General features: G+C 42.7%; 1 protein-coding gene across 1 annotated transcript in view; it reads right to left on the bottom strand.

Moving 5' to 3' along the window:
• Positions 1-25,251, bottom strand: part of FARP2 (FERM, ARH/RhoGEF and pleckstrin domain protein 2) — a 150,537-nt gene that overhangs the window by 19,498 nt on the left and 105,788 nt on the right. Inside the window, exons 13-15 of the mRNA XM_068280617.1 lie at positions 23,045-23,249; positions 6,357-6,490; positions 3,284-3,367 (exon numbers count right to left, since the gene is read on the bottom strand). Of these exons, the coding sequence (XP_068136718.1) occupies positions 3,284-3,367; positions 6,357-6,490; positions 23,045-23,249 (423 nt within the window). The remainder of the gene's footprint in view (positions 1-3,283; positions 3,368-6,356; positions 6,491-23,044; positions 23,250-25,251) is intronic.

Raw genomic sequence — 25,251 nt, forward strand, 5'->3', positions numbered from 1 at the left:
CCGCCCCTCTGCCTCTGAAATCTTTGGCTAGTAACCTCCTTCTCCTCCTGCCTAGACTGAGCTCCCATAAGCCCTTGCTACAGTGCCAAGGCACACTGAAAAAGCTGGGGGCGAGGCTTGTTTAGTTTATAGGGAATTAGGAGTATTAAAACCAAAAAAAAGTATTAGGCTTGAGGAATGCCCTATAAACTATATGAAAGGAACACAATCATGCAATGAGCAAAAGTTTATCTCGGATCCACCTTAAGGTGTTTGGGTAATTTCCAAGATTATTTACAGATCAGCTCCGCCACCGCAGGGTTAGTAGTGCATATTTGCCAATTTAAAGAGGAACTGTAACCAATGATTGAACTTCATCCCAATTAGTAGCAGATAACCCCTTTTCCCATGAGAAATCGTCACCTTTTCTCTCATCAGGGGGGTCTGTATGGCTGATATTGTAGTGAAACCCTTCCCACAGTGTGATGTGACCACCTGGGTTTTGACAGTTTCTGGTCTGTAAACTTCATTGCATTGTGGGAAATAACAGCCATTTCCAACTGCCACGCAGCAAGTATCTCCCTTCCTGCATATATATAGCCTATCACATTGTTAGGGGGTGCGGTTATAAGTAATGGCAGTTGGTGCGGTCTAGTTTTTTTCTTGTCTGTCAGTAGTAAAGATGATTATGCGCAGCTGATTGCGGATCAGACAATATATACAAATTACATGGCGATTATCAATGACTTGATTTCTCTTCTGTTTTTAACTTCTTACTTTGCAATGTATTGATTTTTTCCCCCTTTTCGCTTAAGTTCTTCTTTAAATAAGCGCAGATTCACACGGCTGGCTGCAAGTGTCTCATTAAGCCGAAGCCAAATGCTTTCCCTTCATTCTGTCTTGAGCCCTTAGTGGGATACGTAATGTGAACACAAACAACACTAGAAATGACATGCAGCCTCTCAGAAGATTCAAATGACCACTGTGATGTATGGGCACCTTAACGGTTTCCATAGTTTCTGTAAGAGCAAGTCAGCAGAATGCATTGTGGCCTTGTGTCATGCAGAGTTTTTAGTAAATAATACAATACACCTATTAGTTTCATCCTTGTCACAATGAAAACCATTTCATTTCAGACCCAATTATGCTTAAAACAAACAAAAAATAGAGTTCACAAATTGCAACCAAACACTATAGATCAGGGGTCTCAAACTCAATTTACCTGGGGGCCGCAGGAGGCAAAGTCAGGATGAGGCTGGGCCGCATAAGGAATTTCACAATCGCGGCGCATCACCGCCTCTGCCCGCCTCTCTCACTCTTCCTTCACAGAGAGGGGCGGGGAGAGGCGGCGATCCGTGCGGCGATTGACGTCAGGAGGGGCAGAGCTGAAGCTGAAAGCTCTGCCCCTTCCAGGAAATGCCGGCGGATTGCCCCCGGGCGATTTGGGGGCTCTGCAGCCCTCGTTTAGCGGCGGGGATGCGGCGGATTACTCGGGAGCACTGAAGCGAACTATAAAGAAGCTTTTGCCAGCGAGGGCCACTAAATATTGTATCGAGGGCCGCAAATGGCCCGCGGGCCGCGAGTTTGAGACCCCTGCTATAGATGCCAACACTAATTCACAAAAGGTGGGTAAGGCATACAATAATAATAACAAATACTATATTATCAAAGTGATGTAACTAAAGATGAAGCAAATAAATTTAAATCACATCTGAGATTAAATGGAATTGCTTGGGGACTTTTTCATATTGTTTTTATTATTTAGGTTTAAAAGGCTTAAAAAAAACTATTTAATGATATTGTGGGCAAAAAAAATTAAAAATTAATGTGTCATTTAAGTACAGGACATACCTTGTTTTTGCTATAGGGTGGCAAAGATAAGATTACTCTATGGGAAACAGCAGAGACTAGTTATCAGTCGTGTAGTAGTGTACTAGTGATGAGCAGGAATTACGCCTATGCGTAACTATGCACCATAATTCCCAATTCCGCATCATAATGTGAAATTTCGGGGGAAATTGTAATTAATTTCATATGTAATTGTAATCATTTGTAAATTGTAGTAATTTTTCTTGTACATTTTCACATAATTTTGTGCTGACTTTTTCCGGTTAATAGCAAAGCCCCCATACATGCTACTGCTACCAACATTGCTACATATCTTAAGGAGGATATTGGGTACAAGTCAAAAAAATATTATTATTTTTTTTGTTAAAAAGACCTTGTAGTTTTTTGAGAAAATTGATTTTAAAAATGCAAAGAAATAAGTTTAGACAGTTTTCTTTGCATTTTTAAAATCAATTTTCTCAAAAACTACAAGGTCTTTCAAAAACTTTTTTTTTTTTTTTTTTTTTTACTTGTACCCACTATTCTTACCAGATGTTGTCATTTTGGGGACAATAGCATGTATGGGGGCTTTGCTATTTACCACCAAAGTTGACACGAAATTACACCAAAATTACATGAAAAATCATGCGAAATTACGAATAATTAAAAAAAAATCTATTGAATTAACAATTTGTAATTACGTATAGGTGTAATTGCAAATATTCCCTCAAAATGTAGTGTAGTGGTAATTAGCTGATTACGATAATCACTGGTGTGTACTACCAGAAGTAAATGAATCATTCTTCTGAAGTCCATTCAGCTGGACTTAATGCAAACTAAACAGGTTAAAAGAGAAGGTATGGGATTGTGTATTAAAGTGGATCCGAGGTGAACTTTTACACATTGCATAATTGTGTTCCTTTCCTATTGTTTATAGGGCATTTCTCAAGCCAAATACTTTTTTGTTTTTGTTTTAACACTCTAATTCCCTATAAACTAAATAAACCACGCCCACAGGTTTTCAGAGAGCCTTGGCAGTAGCAAGGGCACATGGGAGCTCAATCTGGGCAGGAGGAGGGGGGGGTGTTACTAGCCATTGATTTCAGAGGCAGAGGGGAGGAGGGAGGATTAGGTGTTTTTTTTTCACAGGCTGAATGCTCAAGATACAGATAGGCCTGCCTCTGTGTAATGTTTACAAACATGGCTGCTGTCATTGTATCACAGGAAGAAATAATCATATTCTATTAAAGCTGTTTGCAGCTAGATTTGCTGTGTTACCTATCTATACTTTAGATAAGATATATAGACAAGTTACTTGTTACAGTTAGTTTTTCATCTCGGATCCGCTTTAACATCCAAAGACAGGATAATGTTCTCACACCTACCTGAAAAGCATGGAGGCATATAGACATTAAAATGTGGAAGGAAAACATAAAATTCTATTTCAAGGGAAAGTATTAATCCCCAGCTCACTTACCACAGTTATGACCTCAATATCTTTGAGGTGAGAGGTCTCTGTGCTCAGTATTTCCTTGGTGATATAATAGGCCTCATCCATCTGCTGCTTGTTGCAGTAAAAAAACACGTTGAAAGGACAAGACAAGTAATGGTTTACCTAGTATATGCATACATGTTGTACCTGACAGTGGTAAACATTCAATACAGCTGACCATACTCACCACAAACATCCAGTCATGTTCTTTTCTTTAATATTGGTAAATGTACAGGCCAGTGTACAATGCATGGGTGTGCAGTATATGGCTATGTTTACACCAGACATGTTCAGTGTGTGTTTACAAGTAGAGTACATTGTGTGGGTGTGAACAAAGTGCCTAGGTGTAATGCTAAGTGTACAGCACATGTACAGAGCGCATGTGCGCGATATGTGCAGCAATATACTGTATAGGTTTGTGCAGTGCATGAGCACCGTACAACATGCATGTATATAGTGCATAGATACAGTGAACAGTAAGTGGGTATATGATCATCATGTGAGTTACATGGGAAAGTACTGTGAAATACAGGAATCCTAAAATGGTGCCATTCCCATAGTCCCCAGAGAAAGAGATGCTCCGCCTTACTTCCTGAATTAGTGCTCTCCCATTTCCACCATATTGGGAAGGTGGGGAGAATAGCAGCATGCAAAAGATGGCGGGAAACATGAGGCTGCAAAAGATGCACTTTACACATGATCAGGTACAAGGATTTCTGGGGTATACTTTGTGAACGTCCGTTATGAATTATTGTATGTATTGGTTTGTATGAAGCTATTCCTTAATTAGATATATGGTTAAGTAATATGTGTGATTTTTTTACTTCCATTTTATTTGTGTGTCCATTGATACAATTAACATTTGCTGAAATATCTGCTACATGATAAGAGTACGACAGGAGTGTTGCTAAGGTGTTTCTGGCCCCAAGCAGCACATAGTCTGTGGCCTTTTTCCCTCTCCCAGTCAGAGACCGCTTCACCTCCCTGTAATAATAGGTGGCTAAATCTGTCTCCCCCCCCCCCCCCCCCCCAAACACACCAAAATTGATTTCTCTCCAGTATAGGTAGGTAGCCAAAAATGCAACCCCCTCCCCCAGTATTGGTAGTCAGGGTGTCCCCCCAGTATAGGTTGTCACCCTAATAGAGGTACTTCTCTTCCCCCCCCCCCCCCCCAGCATAGGTAGCCTCCAAAGTATCACCCTTGTATTGGTAGGTCTAGTAGCTACATCCAAGACTTACATCACCAAAGTGCAATGCAGGGCATCAGACGCAGTAGTGTAAATCATGCCGCCACAGGAAGCTAAAGCAGTGAAGACATGCTCTCTGGAGCGATGAGTCGCACTTCACTGTCTGGCTGATGGAGGAGTCTAGGGTTGGCAGATGCCAGGAAAATGGTACTTGCCTGACTGCACTTTGCCATGTGTAAAGTTAATTGGAACGGAGATTATGATAGTGGGCTGTTTTTTTATGGGATGGGTTTGGCCCATTAGTTCCAGTGAAAGGAACTCTGAATGCTTAAGGATACCAAGAGATTTTGGACAATTTCATGCTCCCAACTTTGTGTGAACAGATTGGGGATGGCCCCTACCTGTTACAACATAGCTGCATATCAGTGCACAAAGCAAAGCCCGTAAAGACATGAATGAGTGAGTTAGGTATGGAGGAACTGGACTGACCAGCACAGAGCCTTGATCTCAACCGGATAGAAAACCTTTGGGATGAATTAGAAGAGAGATTAAGAGCCAGGCCTTCCCGATTAACATCAGTACCTGACCTCCCTAATGCTTTTCTGGAAGAATGGTCAAAAACATTCCATAAACACAAACCTTAATCATGTGAAAACATTTGCAGAAGAATTATAGCTGCAAAGGAGAAGCCAAATCCATAATCAAGTCCGTGGATTAAGAAAGAGAAGTCATTAATGTGTGTGAGTGTAAAGGGCAGGTATCTCAATATTTTTGGTAGTATAGTGTATAGTGGAGCTTAGAGCTGGGAGTGTTTGGTCTTTAGTTACAGTGATGAAAGTGTGCGCAGGTAATGTGAGTTGGAGGGTACCAAGTCTGTGGAATAATAAAAATAATGGTAAAGGGGGATCAGAGTGTGTAACAGGGGTGTTTATGGTTTGTACAGTACCTTCTCCCCAAGCATGAGCAAGATATGACCCCTCCCGATAAAGGCAAACCAAACCTTGTTCACTTCAACTATGTGAAGTGTAAACTCTAACTTTGAGCCAGGTTGTTAATATAGATGGACAGGATTTTTTCCCCAAGCTATCTCCTCAGCGTTCTTGCCCCCATCTAGCCAACACACCTCCCTCCTCCTGTAATAGGCAGGAAAATGGAGTTGTGGAAAGCAACTCAACCAGACTTAATCTCTATAGACGGTTGTGTTAGCAGCCTGGATCAGATACAGAGGAGCTAGATGAAATTCTTAGGGAACTGGGAGGCATTGAAGACACTGGAAAGAATGGTATTGTAAAGGATCACCTCAAGACAAGGCAGGTTGGGTTATTGTTAGTTTTAGGTACCTGCAATGCAGTAACTCTACTGTATGTGTGAACATTCCCTTTGGCTTGGTCCACAATAGGTCCTCTGCTGGATGGTCTTCCATATCAGTCAGCAAGGGAAATATATACATATAGAATGCACCCCTGCTTTCTTGTTCACAAAGTCCATCTGTCTGTTGCAATACCGCAAGGCATTGCCGTCTTGCACCATTTTTATGGTTGGTGGATGCATTTCCATACACCTTATACTTGGTATGCTTCTGCTCCATAGGCAGTCAGTAAACCTCAAAAGAACCACCAGCATGACTATAGCACATTAGTAATGCTACCTGCTCCATCTTGGTCTGCTGCAATGTGAACGAAGCTTGACTTCCTCTACCTAGGAAAGGTCATTGTGATGAGATGAATAGTACAGGCAAACGAAATCTGTTTTGTTTTACTAAAACTAAAATGACTTCATTGCGTGTGAAAGATCTCCCACCAATTTAGGTTGAAAAGCAATAGACATTGAGCCATGGTGAATGGACTCTAAGCTATTGCCAGTGTTAGCACCTTGCTGTCAGCTGACTCCTCAACCTCCGTTTTGGCACTACCAGTGTCACTTAATGCTGGACTCATCAATGGAGAGTTTCCAGGCTGGGAATTAGAAGGGGGCAACCTCAGAGTAACTGGGGACAGCTGGCAACCTACAGAGAAAGAGGAAAAAATTAAATGTGAGTAAAGTTATGCAGCGTCACACCATCTTCAATACTGAATAATATTGCAACAGCTGAACTACAGCCAAACATATGCAGTTTAATCATCTAGCATAAATTATTGAAGTATTAATATATAGAATTATCTTTACAAATACCTTAAAGGATACCTGACCCGAACAAGGTTACCTAAGGTAAGCATACAGAAGTATGCTCATGCTTGATCCACATACCTCTGTGCATTGTCTGTTCCACTCCTCGTTCCCCCAGGCCCCGTAATCACTCCTTGAAATGTTAGATTTTTGACTAAAGTCAAATTTTCAGACAGGAAAAGGCAGGCTTTCTGTGATGTTCCTCCTATCACAATCCCATCGCAATGGGAGAATGTTAGGAGGGAACATCACAGCAAGAGTCTGCCTCTTCATGTCTGAATTATTTACTTATGCTAAAAGTTAGACTTTTCAAAGGAGTGTTTATGGGAATCGGGGTGGGGGGTGGACAATGAGAGGAACGGAAAATGGACAGCAATATGTAGATCCAACATGAATATGATAATGCTCTGCTTTTCTTAGGTAGCTTTGCCTCGGGTCAGGTGTCCTTTACAAATGAATCAGAAAGTTGGGATACATTCTTGTCTGCAGACCTTAACATAGAAAACCAAGGCCTGGGTGTGGACACTCACCTACAGTCTTAGCATGGCTGAATGGGAAGGTAGTTTAAAAAAAATAATAAAAATAGAACAATTTAAAAAACAAACAAAAAAATATTTGTATAAAAATAAACATTGGAAAAACAATCATAGCCCACCAACAGAAATCACTGGTGTGCCAAGTTGTACGGCCCTGCAGCGAGGCCTTAAAGCTGCAGTGGCCCATTTTGTAAAAAATGGCCTGGTCACTAGGGGGGTTTAAGTCAGGTCCTTAAAGGAGATCTGTAGTAAGAGGTATATGAAGGCTGCCATATTGCTTTCCTTTTAAGCAATACCAGTTGCCTGGCAGCCCTGCTGAGCCATCTGTAGTGTGAATTATACCAGAAACAAGCATGCAGCTAATCTTGTCTGACTAAAGTATCAGAAACACCTGATATGCTGCATGCTTGTTCAGGGTCTAGGGCTAAAAGCATTAGAGGCAGAGGTTCAGCAGGGCAGCCAGGCAACTGGTATTGCTTAAAAGGAAATAAATATGGCAGCCTCCACATACCTCTCACTACAGTTCTCCTTTAGGTGGTTAGAAGCAAATTATCAATTTCATAAAAAAGGTATAAAGGTATGCTCTACCCTAGGTTATCAACGTGTGGTACACGTACCCGAGGGGGTACTTCTGATGGTTCCAGGGGGGTACTTGGGCTTGATATACCGGTACTTAACTAAGAATAACAAATTTAGAGTTTTAGAAAATGATACATCTTATTAAAACACCGAATTAGTGTTTTAGCTAATTAAAAGCAATAGTAAATGCTTGGAACTGGTTTAGAATCGATCATGTATTATGATTAAATATATATTTGTCAAGGGGTACTTGTGATAATGTTTACTATGCTAGGGGGTATTTGGGGAGTACATGGTCTTAAAAGGTGTACATACCAATAAAATGTTGAGAAACTCTGCACAGAACAGAACACATATTATGAAAATGCAGCAGCCAATCCTCATATCAGCTGCTGAGTAATTTGCCCATCAAGTAATTTGTGAAAATGGCTAACCAATCAGCTTCCACTTTCTAGAGAAACCGCCTGCCTTGCTTTTTTGCATATTGTTTCTTTTGGTTGCTACAGCAGACAGCAGGTTTCCTCTGAGCAAAATGATTTGCTTTAATTTTTAAATTCATTGGCCATATTAAACTGTTTATCTGTGATGATCCGCTCAGCTGGCTGCACAGGCAGACAGCTGTTTGTCCATTCCTCTAGTCTGTGGGCTGCAGGTCTCTGGAACAGAGACCTGTCTTTCCATTGCAAGTTTCTGGTCTGTTCTCTTGCTGGGGAATTTGCATACATTCGTTATGCAAATCCCCTACCTGCCTTCTTTGATGAATGGCACTATAAGAGCTTTATGTTTCCCAGAAGGCTTTGCTGGTCATTTCCCTTCCATGGTCTGTTCCTGATGGACACTGCTGGAGTGTCAGCCATTGCTATCTAGTATAGTTAATTCCTGGGGGTTGCTTTAGGCTCCCCTTCTAGCCCAGTCAGGTTGTATTATCTGTATTGCCTGTTCTGTCTTGTCTTGCCTGTTGCCATTGTCCAGTCCCAAAGGTGGTCGACAGGAAATGGTTCTGATCTCTGTTCTTGGAGTATAGCTGGTGCAGCGGTTGCTACCAGCTATCTCTTTTGTTCTGTCTCCTGGGATCGCGCTAGCTACTTTTTGCTAGCGCTGGGGATCCTTCTGTTCTGTCTTCTGGGATCGCGCTAGCTACTTTTCGCTAGCGCTGGGGATCCTTCTGTTCTGCTACTCTGTACCTGGATCGCGCTAGCCACTTTTCGCTAGTGCTGTGGATCCTATCTCTCGCTTGTCCCTGTTTTCGTGTGTCTGTCTTGTCTGCTACGCTTGCTGGAGGCTCGGTGAGGTAACCGTTAAGCAAGCGCTCGCGACCTCTGTTTTATGTTTGTCTGTCGATGGTTAGTTAGGCGTGCTTGTCTCTATTGTGCTTATCACGTGGAGACCGCGCATAACCGCGTGCACTGTTGCGAATGAGTGCGGTGTTCGCGGTTAGCTAGCGTTTGTTATTTTCCGTATCTCCTTATTGTATTATTTGCTGTGCCTTTGCTACCCTCGTATTCTATTCTGATCTGCCTTGTGTCACGTCTGGCGATCGCACCTCTCGCGATCGCGTTCCTATTTCATATCTGCTGTTGTGTGTGCGCGGTCGCGGGGTGGCGACTGGATTGGCGCACACACATACAACCTGTCCCTTTGCTCAATCTCATTCGCAATCGCCTCTCTTGCGATTGCGTTCTGCGCTTCGTACAATTCCTGTCTGGCACTTGTGGAGGTGCAGAGGATTGGTTCCTCTGCACTCCCCAGCGCCATCTGCCGACAGGAATTTCCCTCTACAGGTGCGTAGCACCTTTTGCTGGGTGCCTGCAAATATACGCTTGTGGAGGATTTCCGCCGTGTCAGCGCACGCGTTGTGCGCTGATCACGGAGAAAGTTCCACAATCGTTACATTATCTTAAAGCTTTGTGTATAATTGTAAATCACAGCAGTAAAGGCACGTACTGTATCCTATAAAAATTCCATAGCATATTAAATACAACAAGATCTTGATTAAAAGCCATAGAAGGGCATGTACAAACACATGCAATATTCCAAGGTTCCAAAGATTTCAGCATTTATGAATACAGGACAAGAGTGTATCTGCTGTGCCATGCACCAGTTTTTTCTTAAAGAAAACCTGAACTGAAAATTAAAGTCAAAATAGGCATACACACGTCATACTTACCTTCCATGTAGTCTACTCCTCAATCTCTTTCTCCTCTACTGCATCCTGTTTGTCCACTGTGATCAAGGGAATTTTCCGTCCTCCATTTTGAAAATGGCCATTACCCATAACAGCTTTCTGGTCAGCACACAGTTAAACTGTAACATCGCCCACTTGAGCCATAGGGAAACATGGACATTACCTGGTACATCAGTTTTCCTCTCAGCTATAACTGACAGCAACTGATATTTTACTGACAGCAACTAATATATTTCAGATCTGACAAAATATTGTCAGAACTGGAAGGGATTATTGTCAGAAGAAAATGGTGAGCTTCTGAGAGGAACTGATGGCAAGGTAACTGTCATGTTCATTTGAAGTTACCTTGTGTTTATTTTAAATATTTTTACTCAGTACAGGTTCTCTTTAATCTTCCTGGCGGTTGATTTTTTTGTGCCAAATTGGCAGAAATCTGTTTTGTTTTTATTTATTTTTTTGTGCTTCATGTAAAGCTACCAGTGTGGTAGCTACATGAAACACCACTAGAGGGCGCATGTGTCCCTCTAGTGCGATTGTTGCCGGCATCTATAGCAAACAGGGGAACGCGTATATAACGCGCTCGCCTGTTTGGCTTCTCCTGTCGCCATGGCGACGATCGGAATGACGTCAGATCCAGCCCATAGCGCTGCCCGGAACTCATTGGTCCGGGCAGCGCAGGGCTCTGGGGGGGCCCTCTTCTGCCGCTGCGTGCGGGCGATCGCCGCAGAGCGGCGGCGATTAAGCTGTGCGCACGGCTAGCAAAGTGCTAGCTGCGCGCACAGCACTTTAAATGGGGCGAATCGCCCCACCGGGGGCTGAGATATCTTCCTGTGCGGCATAGCCCGAGCTCAGCTCGGGCTTACCTCCAGGAAGGTTAAGAAAGCACCAGTTAGTCTTACCGGTAACGGTGTTTCTGTTCAGCAGCTGGGACACCCTCTGGAGGATTGGTCCCCGCCCAATCCTGGGGAAACACAAGAACAAGTATAAAAAGCTCCCGCCCTCCCTTCATCCCCAGTGTATAAAAAAGTAACAAGCCCGAACACTAAGGAGAAAAAAGGAAGAGCGAAGCACCTCCAAGTGACCCACTATATAAATACAAGAAGAGATAGGTACAAGGAAATGCAACAGTATAGGGTAGGGTAGTAGACGGTGTCCCAGCTGCTGAACAGAAACACCGTTACCGGTAAGACTAACTGGTGCTTTCTCCCATTCATCAGCTGGGACACCCTCTGGAGGGATACACAAGTAAAACACCCACCTAGGGAGGGACTACAGCCTGAAGCACTTTCCTGCCAAATGACAAATCCTGCTGCGAAAGAACATCCACCCTGTAATGTTTGACGAAACTGGAAGAACTCGCCCAAGTTGCCGCTTGACATATCTGCTGGACCGTAGCACCCGCTCTCTCCGCCCATGACGTTGCCATTGATCGAGTGGAATGTGCCTTTAGGTTGGTTGGTGGAGTGGTGTCTGAAGTCTTATACGCTAGAGAAATAGCCTCACATATCCACCTAGCAATAGTTTGTTTCGAAGCTTGTTGTCCCTTATTCTTCCCCATAAATAAAACAAATAAATGAGAAGATTTCCTAAACTCTCTAGTTCTAGCTAGATAGGATAAAAGGGCTCTCCTAACATCCAGACAGTGAAACTCCTGTTCCCTAGCACAGGAAGGATTCTCACAAAACGAGGGAAGTACAATGTTCTGGGATCTATGAAAATCAGTAGATACCTTTGGTAGGTAATTTGGGTCCAGACGTAAAACAATCTTGTCTGGGAAAATAGTCAAAAACGGGTCCTTAATAGACAAAGCCTGTAGATTGCCCAACCTTCTAGCTGAGGTAATGGCGACTAAAAAGGCCACTTTAAACGTCAAAAATTTTAGATCAATCTCTTCAATAGGTTCAAAGGGGAAACCAGAGAGAACATTGAGAACTAGTGACAAGTTTGAGAGGCGTTGATCTCTGAACTGCCCGAAAAAAATCTTTGAGCAATTTTTCCTGTGCCAAGGGTCTGTCTAAGAGAACTGATAGAGCCGAATACTGCACCTTCAAAGTACTTAAGGCCAAATTTATTTCAAGGCCCTCCTGTAAGAAATCGAGAACAGTCCCGGTCTCATTTTGATTCCGACTATGTGTAGTACACCAAGATGTATACACCTTCCAAACTTTTCTATAGATCTTGTGAGTGATCGGTTTTCTGCACTTTAATAAGGTGTCAATGGTTTTGTCTGAAACTCCTTTACTCCTTAAAATCATTCTTTCAGGATCCAGGCCGCCAGATTGAAAAGTTCCGGCTTGGGATGAAAAAGCGGTCCCTGACGTAGAAGGTCTGGCCTGACTGGAAGATTCAGAGGAGTTTGAACTGACAACCGTAGTAGAGTGGAGAACCAGACTCTTTTGGGCCACACAGGCGCTATGAGTATGAGACTTACTTTCTCTCTTTGAAGTTTGTCCAAGACATGAGGAATTAATTTGAGGGGTGGATATGCATATCCCAGATTGAACGTCCATGGGACAGACAGCGCGTCCAACCCCAGAGAACTCGCATTTCTGTGAAGAGAAAAATATTGAGGAATCTTGGTATTGACTGGTGAGGCAAAAAGATCAATGTCTGGGACACCCAATCTTTCTGTGACCCAGAGAAAAACCTCCTGGTTTAGTTCCCACTCAGCATGGTCGATTTCGAGGCGGCTCAAAAAGTCCGCCTCGATATTGAGAGACCCCTTCACATGAATGGCCTCGATTGGCAAAAGATTGGCCTCTGCCCAAATAAAAATTTCCGTTGCCAGACGAGAAAGACTCAGAGATCTGGTCCCCCCAGTCTGTTGAGATATGCTACCGTCGAAATATTGTCCGAGAAAATCAGGACATGATTGAGTCGAATCAAGTCCTGAAAAGCCACCAGCGCCTCCTTCACTGCTGAGAGTTCTCTGAAGTTGGAAGATTTTTTGGCCATCAACCTGGACCACCTCCCCTGGGAATGTTGGCCCATCGTCGTCGCCCCCCATCCCCAGGCACTGGCGTCTGTGTGCATTCTTATAGGGTCTATCTGTTTCCATACTCTGCCCTGTGTTAGATTCGGTGGTTGAAGCCACCAGTGAAAACTTTCTTTCACCTGTGCTGGCACCTGAACCTGCAAGTCCAAAGACTCCTGGGTCTTGTCCCATACCTTCAATAACCAGTTTTGGAGAACTCGGGAGTGAAAATGAGCCCAAGTTACTGCCGGAATGGATGCTGTCATGAGACCTAAAATCCTCATAACTTCTCTTATTGCCACCTCCTGGAGTAGGAGTAACTCCCTGACCCCCCCTTGCAGTTTCTCTACTTTCCCCGGAGTCAGAAAAATCCTCTCCTGCATGGAATCGATCACATACCCCAGAAACACAATCGACTGAGAGGGTTCCAAATTTGACTTGGGGTAGTTTATGATCCATCCCATCCGAGAGAGAACCCCCATGACAATGTCTCTGTGGGCTCTGAGGTCCGTCTCTGTCTTGGAAACAATAAGGAGATCGTCCAGGTAGGGAATAATGCTTACCCCCTGATTCCTTAACACCTTCATTATTTCCGCTAGTACCTTTGTGAAGATACGCGGGGCTGACGCTATTCCAAATGGCAGGCCCTGAAACTGGTAATGACACGTCCGATCCCTCATTCGAATTGCAAACCTGAGAAATTTCTGATGCACCCCATGCCTGCCCCTGTGCTGCCATACCTGCCCCTGTGCTGCACCCCATGCCTGTCCCTGTGCTGCCATGCCTGTCCCTGTGCTGCATCCCCATGCCTGTCCCTGTGCTGCAACCCATGCCTGTCCCTGTGCTGCACCCCATGCCTGCCCCTGTGCTGCAACCCATGCCTGTCCCTGTGCTGCAACCCATGCCTGTCCCTGTGCTGCACCCCATGCCTGTCCCTGTGCTGCACCCCATGCCTGTCCCTGTGCTGCACCCCATGCCTGTCCCTGTGCTGCACCCCATGCCTGTCCCTGTGCTGCACCCCATGCCTGTCCCTGTGCTGCATCGCCATGCTTGTCCCTGTGCTGCACCCCATGCCTGTCCCTGTGCTGCACCCCATGCCTGTCCCTGTGCTGCACCCCATGCCTGTCCCTGTGCTGCACCCCATGCCTGTCCCTGTGCTGCACCCCATGCCTTGCCCCTGTTCTGCATCGCCATGCCTGCCCCTGTGCTGCACCCCATGCCGGTCCCTGTGCTGCACCCCATGCCTGTCCCTGTGCTGCACCCCATGCCTGTCCCTGTGCTGCATCGCCATGCTTGCCCCTGTTCTGCATCGCCATGCCTGCCCCTGTGCTGCACCCCATGCCGGTCCCTGTGCTGCACCCCATGCCGGTCCCTGTGCTGCACCCCATGCCGGTCCCTGTGCTGCACCCCATGCAGGTCCCTGTGCTGCACCCCATGCCGGTCCCATGCCTCAGATAAGATTAATTATGTTATCTGGGAAACATGGCTACTTAACTTATGTATGTAGGGTGCACTTGGCTTAGTGTTAGAAAAAAAGGACAGAGAGGGAATAAGAAAAGATATTTCCAAAACGGTAATTTCAGCAATATCCCGAGCCCAAAACACAGGCAGCCATAACACATATATGCAAGAAAGGATGCTATTTTTAAAGGGCAAGGGTCTCTGACCAGGGATGGGGGGGCGCGCAATTTCATGGTTTGCCATATGCTCTATATTACCTAGATACGCCCCTGTCTCTACCTTACCTTATACTGCTAGATCTGTATTCTTGTATTTATACCTGTTTCACAGCCCCCTGGGACTGCACTGTTCTGTCACCGTGGTTTATGGCAGCCTTTTGACATTTCCAGAAGTATTGTCACATTCATGCCTTAACGTGAGAACATGCCATTAGGTTCATGTCTTTGAAATGTCCAGTGAAGCCCATATAGATCACAGAGACAGCAGTCATTCTTAAAATTAAGACCAGTCTTCTGAACTGGAATGCCAAATGCTACAACTACTTAAGTTGAATGTTCATCAGTTCTGTTTCCAAACAGGGGAAGGCAAAACCTGTGTCCTAACTATGTGCTATATATGCCCCATGCCACAGTGCTGAAAGCAGCCATTGCATGGTTACCTCATATCCTGTTCAGTCAGTGGCAGCTGTAAAGTGAGGGGGAAAAAAACAGCCTGCTTGTTGGGATCACTTTGGTAACCCAGATAAGGCATTTGATGTATTTACATTTCAAACCATCTAATTTACTGTTCTTACAAAGGAAAAAAATCCAGCATGGTTGGGAGAGTAGAGTACCGCATAGTTACATAGTTATTATGGTTGAAAAAAGACATACGTCTATCGAGTTCTACCAGTACAAAGTACAACTCCAGCCTGCTCCTCACATATCCCTGTTGATCCAGAGGAAGGCGAAAAAACCCCCACAAGGCATGGTCCAATTAGCCCCTAAAAGGAAAAATTCCTTCCCGACTATAGATGGCAATCAGATAAAAATCCCTGGATCAACATCATTAGGCATTACCTAGTAATTGTAGCCATGGTTGTCTTTCAACGCAAGAAAAGCATCTAAGCCCCCTTTAAATGCCGGTATAGAGTTTGCCATAACGACTTCCTGTGGCAATGCATTCCACATCTTAATCACTCTTACTGTAAAGAACCCTTTCCTAAATAAATGGCTAAAACGTTTTTCCTCCATGCGCAGATCATGTCCTCTAGTCCTTTGAGAAGGCCTAGGGACAAAAAGCTTCCGGTTAGACCAAAGAAAGGAAACTTACCAACCATTTCAAGATGGTTTTCTCAGAAGTTATAAAAGTGATGCAAATGTATTGAAACAATGTAAAATTCTGAATGTAATTCTCCTTTAAAACATTTATTGAAGGAACAGATACAGGAATCAAACAAACTGTGTACACTGACTACCTGAAAATACACAAAAATACTAAAATAATCAGGGCCTGTTGATGTCCAATCCTCTGATTTGCATTGCTTTTAGTATAAAATTAATGAATATAATAATCTGTCTGAACATTTGTATAGCGCAATTCTCCTGTCGGATTCAAAGTGCTCAAGAGCTGCAGCCACTGGGTCGCTCTCAGGAGGCTACCATGCAGTGTTAGGGAGTCTTGCCTTGAACTCCTTACTGAATAGGCTGGAAATACATTGCCTTCTTTCAGTACAATGAGAAAAAAGGCAACTGCAAGAATATTCATGCAGCAGCAAAACCAAGACCAAGAATGAAATGGAAGAAAAGCAGAGATGAGAATGGAGGAAGTATGTAAGAGGCAGATAAGGCAGAGAGCAAAAGGCAAAAAAGCTGTTAATACAGCAGGAAGGCAACTTAAAAGAAAAGAGGAGACTGCTCAAGAGGTGATCAGCAGGATCATAAGAAAAAGAAAGCAACAAGTAAAGAAGACAAACAGAAAGAGCGCAGAAGAGCTGTAGCACATAATGGACATGCAAGATTTGGCCTGACTTGACTCTTCTGCAATGGACGATGAGTAGCTTGGATTGTATGATTTGTAAAATACAACTCGCCAATCACAAGTCACTGCAATGTCCAACGCATACATGTCCAGAGAAACGAGATCCTCTACATACAACACGATAAACTTTCCTGCATTCCTAATGTTCAAAGGAGAGAGTCACATATTCTGCCATTCATACAAGTAAAGGATGGAGCTGCAGGGTGGTGTGAAAGGCAAATCTGTAATACAGATAATGTAGCTTTGAAAGCATTATATTCTGTACAAAAACCAAACCAGCTGCATTAGCTATCAAACAGCTGAACGCTAGAGCGCAAATCAACTGCAGCAAAATTAACCGATTTGGGAAAAATCGACAGATTTTCAATAACATCCAGTTTGGCTTAATAACAAAAAACATTAGCGATTTTCTCCCCTAGAACTCAAAATGCATAAGATGGTTTCAGATGAGTACATAGTTGCGCTTTGTAATGTGAAAAACTTATGTACTCATAAAAGCCAGGCGAAACAGGTGGCCTTTCAGTTTTGATTTAAACTCCTCTAGGGTTGGAGCTGTCTTCATTGGGTGTGGCCAGGCAATCCAAAGATTAAGGGCAGCATGACAGAAGCCTCTTTCTCCAAAAGGTTTTGAGTTAGACTCTGGGCTGGTCACAACAGCAAGCATACAACTGCAAACACAATCTAAATATCTGTCTTATCTGAGAGAACTAGGACTTACCTAAACTTAGGCAAATATACACCCCATTCTGAGACACACAATGAATAAACCTTCAGCTTAGGCATTACCTGTTCAGTTTTACAGAGTAGCAATAACCAGACTGCACACATAAATAAAAGTGTAAAAGAGGAGAGCACCAGCACTCCTAGCTTTATTGCAGGTACATTTGATATTAAACATGTTAAAGATACAAAACAGATTGACACATTGTAGACACTCCCTTTCCTGCAGGTATATTGGCATCAGCAAGACTTACTGTACAAACACTTTAGTAAGGCAATGTAGTATAGTCTTCTGTTTAAATGACTGCGCCCAAATCACAAGCATGATCAAGGCACGATTAAATAATAAAACCAGACGTATTAAAAACCCCAGGGAGCACAACAGTTTATAAACAGACATCCCGGGTATCTCAGCGACTCCATATCTCTAGCAGGATTGCACAACTCTGCTATATTTAATATACTGAAGGAGCAGCAAAGGTATTTGGTTAACGAGTACCTAACCAGCTAGATGATTTATAACACATGAATTACTCAAAGGCACTATGCTTGGGTTTGTTGGCAAAACTATTTATCACAATGCAAATCTGTAATGTAAGCTGATTTTGTACAGGCCCTTAGCGGTCATTGCACAAACATAATGACAGTATGCCAAGCACAGTAACCCATAGCAGCTAATCACATATTAGTCTGCTGTACTCAGGTCAGCAATAATCACGTCAATATAAAATATGATGGGTTGAACATATATGTTAACACACGGCCATATTAATCCCAGGAACCAGGAATCCAAGCTCCATAAAAGTTACAGCTGGCACCTAATATTTCAGTGATCCTCTAACAGCTGTCAGCTGCACAAGCTCCTAAAATTTTCCTACAGGCTCCTGGACTAGACAGACTGGCTCCTGGATACCATATGCATTTGTCCACTCCTGTGTTAACATTTCATATTTACAACCAGCAGGCCTAGAGTTCCTATAAACAGTAAAGGTTTATATGAAAGCTGTTATTCAGTGATCAGGCTACACCTACACCTGCTGACTCACAAAGGAGGGACAAACACTCCCTCACTCCTAGCAGAGTAAGTCACACTGAACATTTGGTTTACTCAGCTATACAAAAGGGTGTCTTATGGAATGCTTGCAAAATTCAGGCCCACTACCAAATTATTATTTGCGAAATAAAAGGTTTACACAAATGTTATAATACAAAAAAAAAGTTTTTCGACTAGCAGAAATAATTACCACAAGTTATTAGGTCTTTATTTCTGTTTTGCAGCTACAGGTTACTGCATTTTGGACATAGTCATTATACTTTGCATCGCTTTCAGTCAAAAAAGACAGCACAGATCAAAAGGCCATACCGTATATAATTAAGCTCTGACCAGAGCAAATATAAATATAAAGATAATTATACTATTAATTACATCCCTAGTGTTCTTTTACTCTCTCAGGCACTTATCAGTCTTAGTGGGAATGGGGTATTTTAAAAACAAAAAAGTGAGGTCTCCTTGCGAGGGTGTTATAAGACTATTTTTAACCTGTCTCAGATCCTTATTGAGGGCTGGTGCACACCAAAAACCGCAAGCAGATCCGCAAAACGCTAGCAGATTTTTAAACGCTTTTTTTTATTTTTATGAGGCGTTTTGCTAGCGTTTTGCGGATTGCTGCTGCGGTTTTCAGTATAGTAGATTTCATATATTGTTACAGTTAAGCTGTTACTGAACAGCTTCTGTAACAAAAACGCCTGCAAAACCGCTCTGAACAGGCGTTTTTCAGAGCGGTTTGCGTTTTTCCTATACTTAACATTGAGGCAGTAACGCATCCGAAATCCAAAAAATGCCTCACCCAGGCATTTTTCGTTTCTGCAAAACGCCTGCCGCTCTGGTGTGCACCACCCCATTGAGATACATTGACCAAGCAGATCCGCAGCCGCAAGCGGATCTGAAAACGCCCAAAAAGCCGCTCGGTGTGCACCAGCCCTTAGGGCTGGTGCACACCAAAAACCGCAAGCAGATCCGCAAAACGCTAGCAGATTTTTAAACGCTTTTTTTTATTTTTATGAGGCGTTTTGCTAGCGTTTTGCGGATTGCTGCTGCGGTTTTCAGTATAGTAGATTTCATATATTGTTACAGTAAAGCTGTTACTGAACAGCTTCTGTAACAAAAACGCCTGCAAAACCGCTCTGAAGTGCCGTTTTTCAGAGCGGTTTGCGTTTTTCCTATACTTAACATTGAGGCAGAAACGCATCCGAAATCCAAAAAATGCCTCACCCAGGCATTTTTCGTTTCTGCAAAACGCCTGCCGCTCTAGTGTGCACCACCCCATTGAGATACATTGACCAAGCAGATCCACAGCCGCAAGCGGATCTGAAAACGCCCAAAAAGCTGCTCGGTGTGCACCAGCCCTTAAAGCAGACCTGAACTATTGCACAGGAGACAATGAGAACACAGAGAAATCTACCCTGTGTGTGTTTATAGAGAACAACCTGTCTAATTTTCCTTTCTCAGCAAATAATGAGCTAGTGTCATTTGAGCTGTCTGCAAACTGTGCTGAATTCAGAGCTAATATGTAAACACGGGAGGTTAACCCTTTCTGTGCTCCCAGGATACCAGGAAGTAACCACTCTATAGAATCTCAGTAGGAGTTTTTTAAAGGTTATTATGTTGTTGCTTATCTTATAGAACAGAGAGGAAGTTCTGAGTTCAGATTTGCTTTAATGAAAATGATGCAGGCGTTTGTGATGTTGCATAGAAGTTTAAGTACCAAAACAATCCCTGATTAGGAAAGACTGACAGAGACTTCAGAGGAACATGTGCATTTATGCTAACGAACCGTAACTGCTATTTTAGTTTTGTCATAGGTTATAAAGTGGTATGCTATGTACTTGTGCTGTACACAACAGCTGTCTGAAGGAATCAATAAGCATAGATGGCTAATGGAATACTTGCCATAATATGTTCATGGAAGATGGGTCACTGTTCATTCTGTACCATCTACATTGAATAGTCACAATCACCTTTCTTACCACAGCAGCTTAGGAACCATAAAAACATGATCTGAAGTCATGACGTACAAGCAGCATGCAAAGCCAGAGAGAACAGTGTGTAGAATAGGCGAGATACAACCACATGCAATTATAGCGATGATTTGAATGTGCTTTTGTGCCCTTATACTTTCTCAGGAAATTCAGATAATGCAGGGTGCACAGAACCCATAATTGGCAATCCGCATTTATTACTGCAAGACAGAACTCACGTGTTAAAGACAACAGTGGTATGTGCAAGGAAAAAAGTTCAGAAAGGTTTTATGTTGGATAGTCCAGTATCACAGAAATGTATCAGAGGATAGCAGAAAGGTTTTATGTTGGATAGTCCAGTATCACAGAAATGTATCAGAGGATAGCAGAAAGGTTTTAAAAAGAACTTACAAAGCTTTGAAAGCAAGATTCCTTTAGTAAAGAAAAGACATAAAAGGATCCAGAAAAGGTGCAAGAAAGACAATTGCCATCAGAAGATATAAAAAAATAAAGACTATATGAGCAACAGTCCTGTAGCAAATGTCATGGCAGACCTATGGTGCCTCCAACTTGCCATCCACAATGCAGCAACTAGTAATACCAGAAACCCGATCAGTGGTGGCTGTACACGAAAGCTTGACCATATTTACCTTCCCAGTACACAAGACAAAATACCAAAACTCCAGGTTTGCTTGTGCTCCATTTTAGAAACCAAGAGGATGTGATTAGCCAGCAGGGTCATATCTCAACATGCAACCAAACTTACCATGTTATTATGAAGTTCATCATTATTTAAAACCAAAAGATTACCAGTGAACCATGTAAGAGGAAAATCTAGTTAATAGGTATGGCCACAGACATCCAAAGCTTGCTGCAGATAGAATGTTTGGCACACAGAAATATCTCCCTCCTTTCTCACCAGGATATGTATATATTCCACCTGGCTGCCTTGCTCCTTTAGTGGATTGTTTACCCTTTGGTGTTCCATGAAGATAAGTCACTCTTTCTAATTATGAGACTAGAACGACTACCAGTCAAGAAATCAGATGCCAGAATAAGTACTTCCCTCTCACAAGCCCGCATAGATTCCTCCTCGTCTAATGGCACTTCTGATACCTCTGCAGCCCCCATTTGATAAATTAGGGTCTCCATTAATGGCATCAGTCGGTGGATAACCTTCCCACCCTCCCCTTCAAAAGAAGAAGATTTAGCCAGTCACATGAAAATGGAAGCTTGTAAATATTGGTCAGCGACCTAAACGGGAAGAAATGCAGAGGTCCACCATTATCCGATCCACATAAGCAATCCCACTACCTGAACCTGACCTGAAAACCAACTGTAAGTGTTACAACACCCCAAAACAAAGCAGAAAATCAGGTGACAGGAAGGTACCCAAAAGGTGCAATCTGCACAATGTGCAGCACAATAGCCACAGAATTCTCCAGAATCACTTCACTTGAGAGATGAAACAGTGGCATTCAAGTCTGTTAGTTCATGCAGAAAGCAGATGCAGCCACTGACACAGTGAAAAAATCCCACTTATGAGTGTTTACATAAAAGGTGAAGGAAAGTGTCAGTGTACAAATGAGTGAAGGTTAATTGGTTAATTTAAAATGAAAGCACAATATGAAGACAAAATGAGCATAAAAGCCAATGTAAGATGCTTAGAACAAGTTAAAGTGCAGCGATTATGACGTGGATTTGTATCACATAAATTCAAACCCAACCAATGTGCATTAAGTGAGATACAAGCAAAGCAGTGCTAACCGTCTAGAATATTTTCATGGTTCGGTAAGACAACAAGGAAGGAGATCTGGCATTTTACATTCTTAGGAAAACCTTAGTATGACAATCTCAAAGCCTTCGTCCAACCAGTAATGCAAAGGGAAGAAGTACAGATGCTCACAACATTGGCATATTTGGTCATCACAAATGCTGCTAAGCTAAATTTCTCTTCCCTAAGGGCAATTACGTAAAAATCACAGCTGTTATATAGCCATAGAATTAAACTCATTGCTTGAATCAACATATTTGACAATCCATTCCTAAAACAAATGACAATTATGCTGGCAAATCATCTCTAGCTATGGCTGTTTCAGATAACTGATCACTCATTCTCAATAGAATACTTTATGTACGTTCAAATATCTGGTGGTCCCTTTTTATCCTGCATTCCAAACTGGCTAAAACTGGTATATTGGGTAAGCGGATTGCTGAAAAATAAGTTGATATCAAGTGGAGTCTCCTCCTCGGAATCCCAAGAATCGCCATCAGAACTGCTGGAGTCCTCAGTTGCTGTTGGAGGGTAGCTAAGCTGTTCAAGTTGGTCAAGTATGTCACCAAACTGGAAAGCAGAGCTGGATTCTGAGCGCACAGAGCAAGCTGGAAAGTTGATCATAGAGCTGGCTGTGGAGTGATTTTCAGAACGGGAAAAGCTAGGAATGCCGTTAAGGTTGGTGAGAGAACTACTTTCAGAGCGATGGTGGAGCAAAGAACTGCTTTCTGAGCGGTGGTTGAGAAGTGAGCCATTTTCTGATGGACTGAGGAGACTCTGCATGAGACTAGCTTGAGCCTTCATCTCAAATAGCTCACTAGCATCTGTTGGCCTTGCATTGCCATTGAAATCTCTCACATTCACATCGTCCAGAAAAAACTCTTCTGGGTGGCCATCCTCACTGTCAGATGCTTCCATTCTCCCACCATAACTGTACAGCTCTGCACCACCACCAAAGGAGATGTCAGCTGGATCATCATCAATAAACTCTTCAGTGAGCAAGAGAGAATCAGAAACCCCTGGCACCCAGAACCTGACATTATCAGCATGAGGAGCATTCTGTGGACTCAGGCTTTCTGCTAGATCTGGTCTACTGTGCAAGGAAGGATTAGGGTTGGGTGAAAGACCTTGTATGGGTGAGTGGACAGGAAGTCCTGTGTTCTCTGGAATTCTGATGGCCTCCTCTTGCCAGTGAGATGCTGGAATATTTTCTGTTCTGGAAACAAGTTTCTGCTGAGGGAAGGAAGCAGGAGAGCTGGAGACAGGGTGAGGAGGCAGGGAAAGTGGAGAAGGCAGAGGAGGAGTCTTCAGACTCTCAGTGAAAGTGATGATCTGCAAAGACAAAAATACATGATTGAAACATTACAAAAATGTTACACAAATTAGTATTCCATATGGTACCACTGGTCAGTACACAATGCTTACTAAAGATTGTAGATGCACATAATCAGCATAAGAAAGATGCACAAAACTTAACCATACAGCAGACTTATCATAAGCAGGGTATCCAGATTTTCTGCACAAAGCAACCCACATGTTCAGTGTATACACTGCATCTAATATAATCATACTCATTCGCTTCTAGGGATGTAGTTAAAGGGTAATAAATTGCTGAACAGTAGCTGGTTATGGACATGAGAATTGCAGTGTAATAATGGCAAACAAACACACACAATAGGGAAAAGTGATTTACTAGAATGGACAATCTCACGCCCTACAGAAAGTGTAGAAATGTCCCAATCATATTCTAAAGAGAGAGGATATTCAACTAAATGGGATTTTCACTTAAAGCAAAACTGAAGTGAAAAACTTAGATAATGAATTGTATGTCTAGTACAGCTAAGAAATAGAAAATTAGAAGTAAAGATATGAGTCTCATATTGTTTCCAGTACAGGAGGAGTTGAAAAACTTCCAGGAAATTAATCTAGCAGTGTTGGAAACAGGAAGCTCCTCCTACATTGGTGATGTGGGTGGGGCAAATTCATGCTGCATTAAAACTTAAAAAAATATTTTTGCCCATAGGGCGCCCAAGAAAAATTTGAGAAGATAGGAGGTAAATGGTTATCTGAACATGATTATGTTGACCCAGAATTGATCAGAGATCAGATTCTTTCCAACATTGGTGTGTCTAGGAGAGTGATGGTATCTGAGTGAGAGCTGGGCTTTCTGGTTGAAAGGAGTTAAAGGGAACCTGAAGCGAGTAAAATTATTTAAAATAAACACATGACGTAGCTGCAAATGAATATTGCATACTAAACTCACCGTCAGTTCCTCTCAGAACCTCACCATTTTCTTCTTACAGTGATCCCTTCCAGTTCTGACAATATTTTGTCAGAACTGAAATATAGCAGTTGCTGTCAGTTATACATCAGCAACTGTCAGTTACAACTGAATATGCAAGGTAATGTCCATGTTACCCTATGGCTCAAGTGGGCGATAGGTATAACAGTGTGCTGACCAGGAAGCTGTTAGGGGGTAATGGCCATTTTTAAAATGGAGTACAGAGACATCCATTGATCACAGTGGACAAATGGGGCACAGGAGAGGAGACAGAGATTGAGGAGTAGACTACACAGGAGGGAAGTATGACCGGTGTATGGTTATTTTTACTTATTTTCAGTTCAGGTTCTCTTTAAAAAACTTCAGCTATTATCTATGCAAAAGAGTTTGAGCAGTGTGGTTTGAAAACTGCAAATATGACAGAATTTTACTCACTTGATGCAATGTTATAAAAGAAAGCTATAAAAATGAAAATAAAAATATGAGACTTTTCTTTGCTACTAATGTTTATTAATTATCCGTACTACAAATACAATTCGTTTATAACATAAGTTTTTATTTTCACTTCAGGGTCACTTTAAAGCCCAATTCTAAGATGAAAAAATGCTATTAGTTTGTAGCGTGTGGTAAAGAGGTTAAAATGACTTTAGGATCTTTATTGCTGTCCTGTGCACACAACTTGAAAAATTCCACAGCTTCCTGTGACAGAGGCCGCAACACAGAAAACGCTTTTTGTAGAGCGAGGCAGATCCACGCTTATGCATTTTGCATGCGTTTTTTAATTGCATTTTATGCCAATCACTAGGAAGACAACAGGAAGCGAAAAAATGCATCACTAAACAATTTTTTAAGTAAAAACACATTAAAAAAGCATGAAAAACGCATACCATTGTGTTCCCATTGACTTTCGTTTTGGCAGCCATCCTGCATTTTATGCAACAGCAGTGTTCTCCCCAGGCTCTTTTAGCAGGGTGCTCCACCCGGCTAGTTTTGGTGACCACCCAGCTGTCATCGGCTCACCTCTTCCTCGGTTGTAAGCAGAGTTGCTCACAG

Source organism: Hyperolius riggenbachi, chromosome 4 (assembly GCF_040937935.1).
Source record: "Hyperolius riggenbachi isolate aHypRig1 chromosome 4, aHypRig1.pri, whole genome shotgun sequence".
NCBI classification, from domain to species: domain Eukaryota; kingdom Metazoa; phylum Chordata; class Amphibia; order Anura; family Hyperoliidae; genus Hyperolius; species Hyperolius riggenbachi.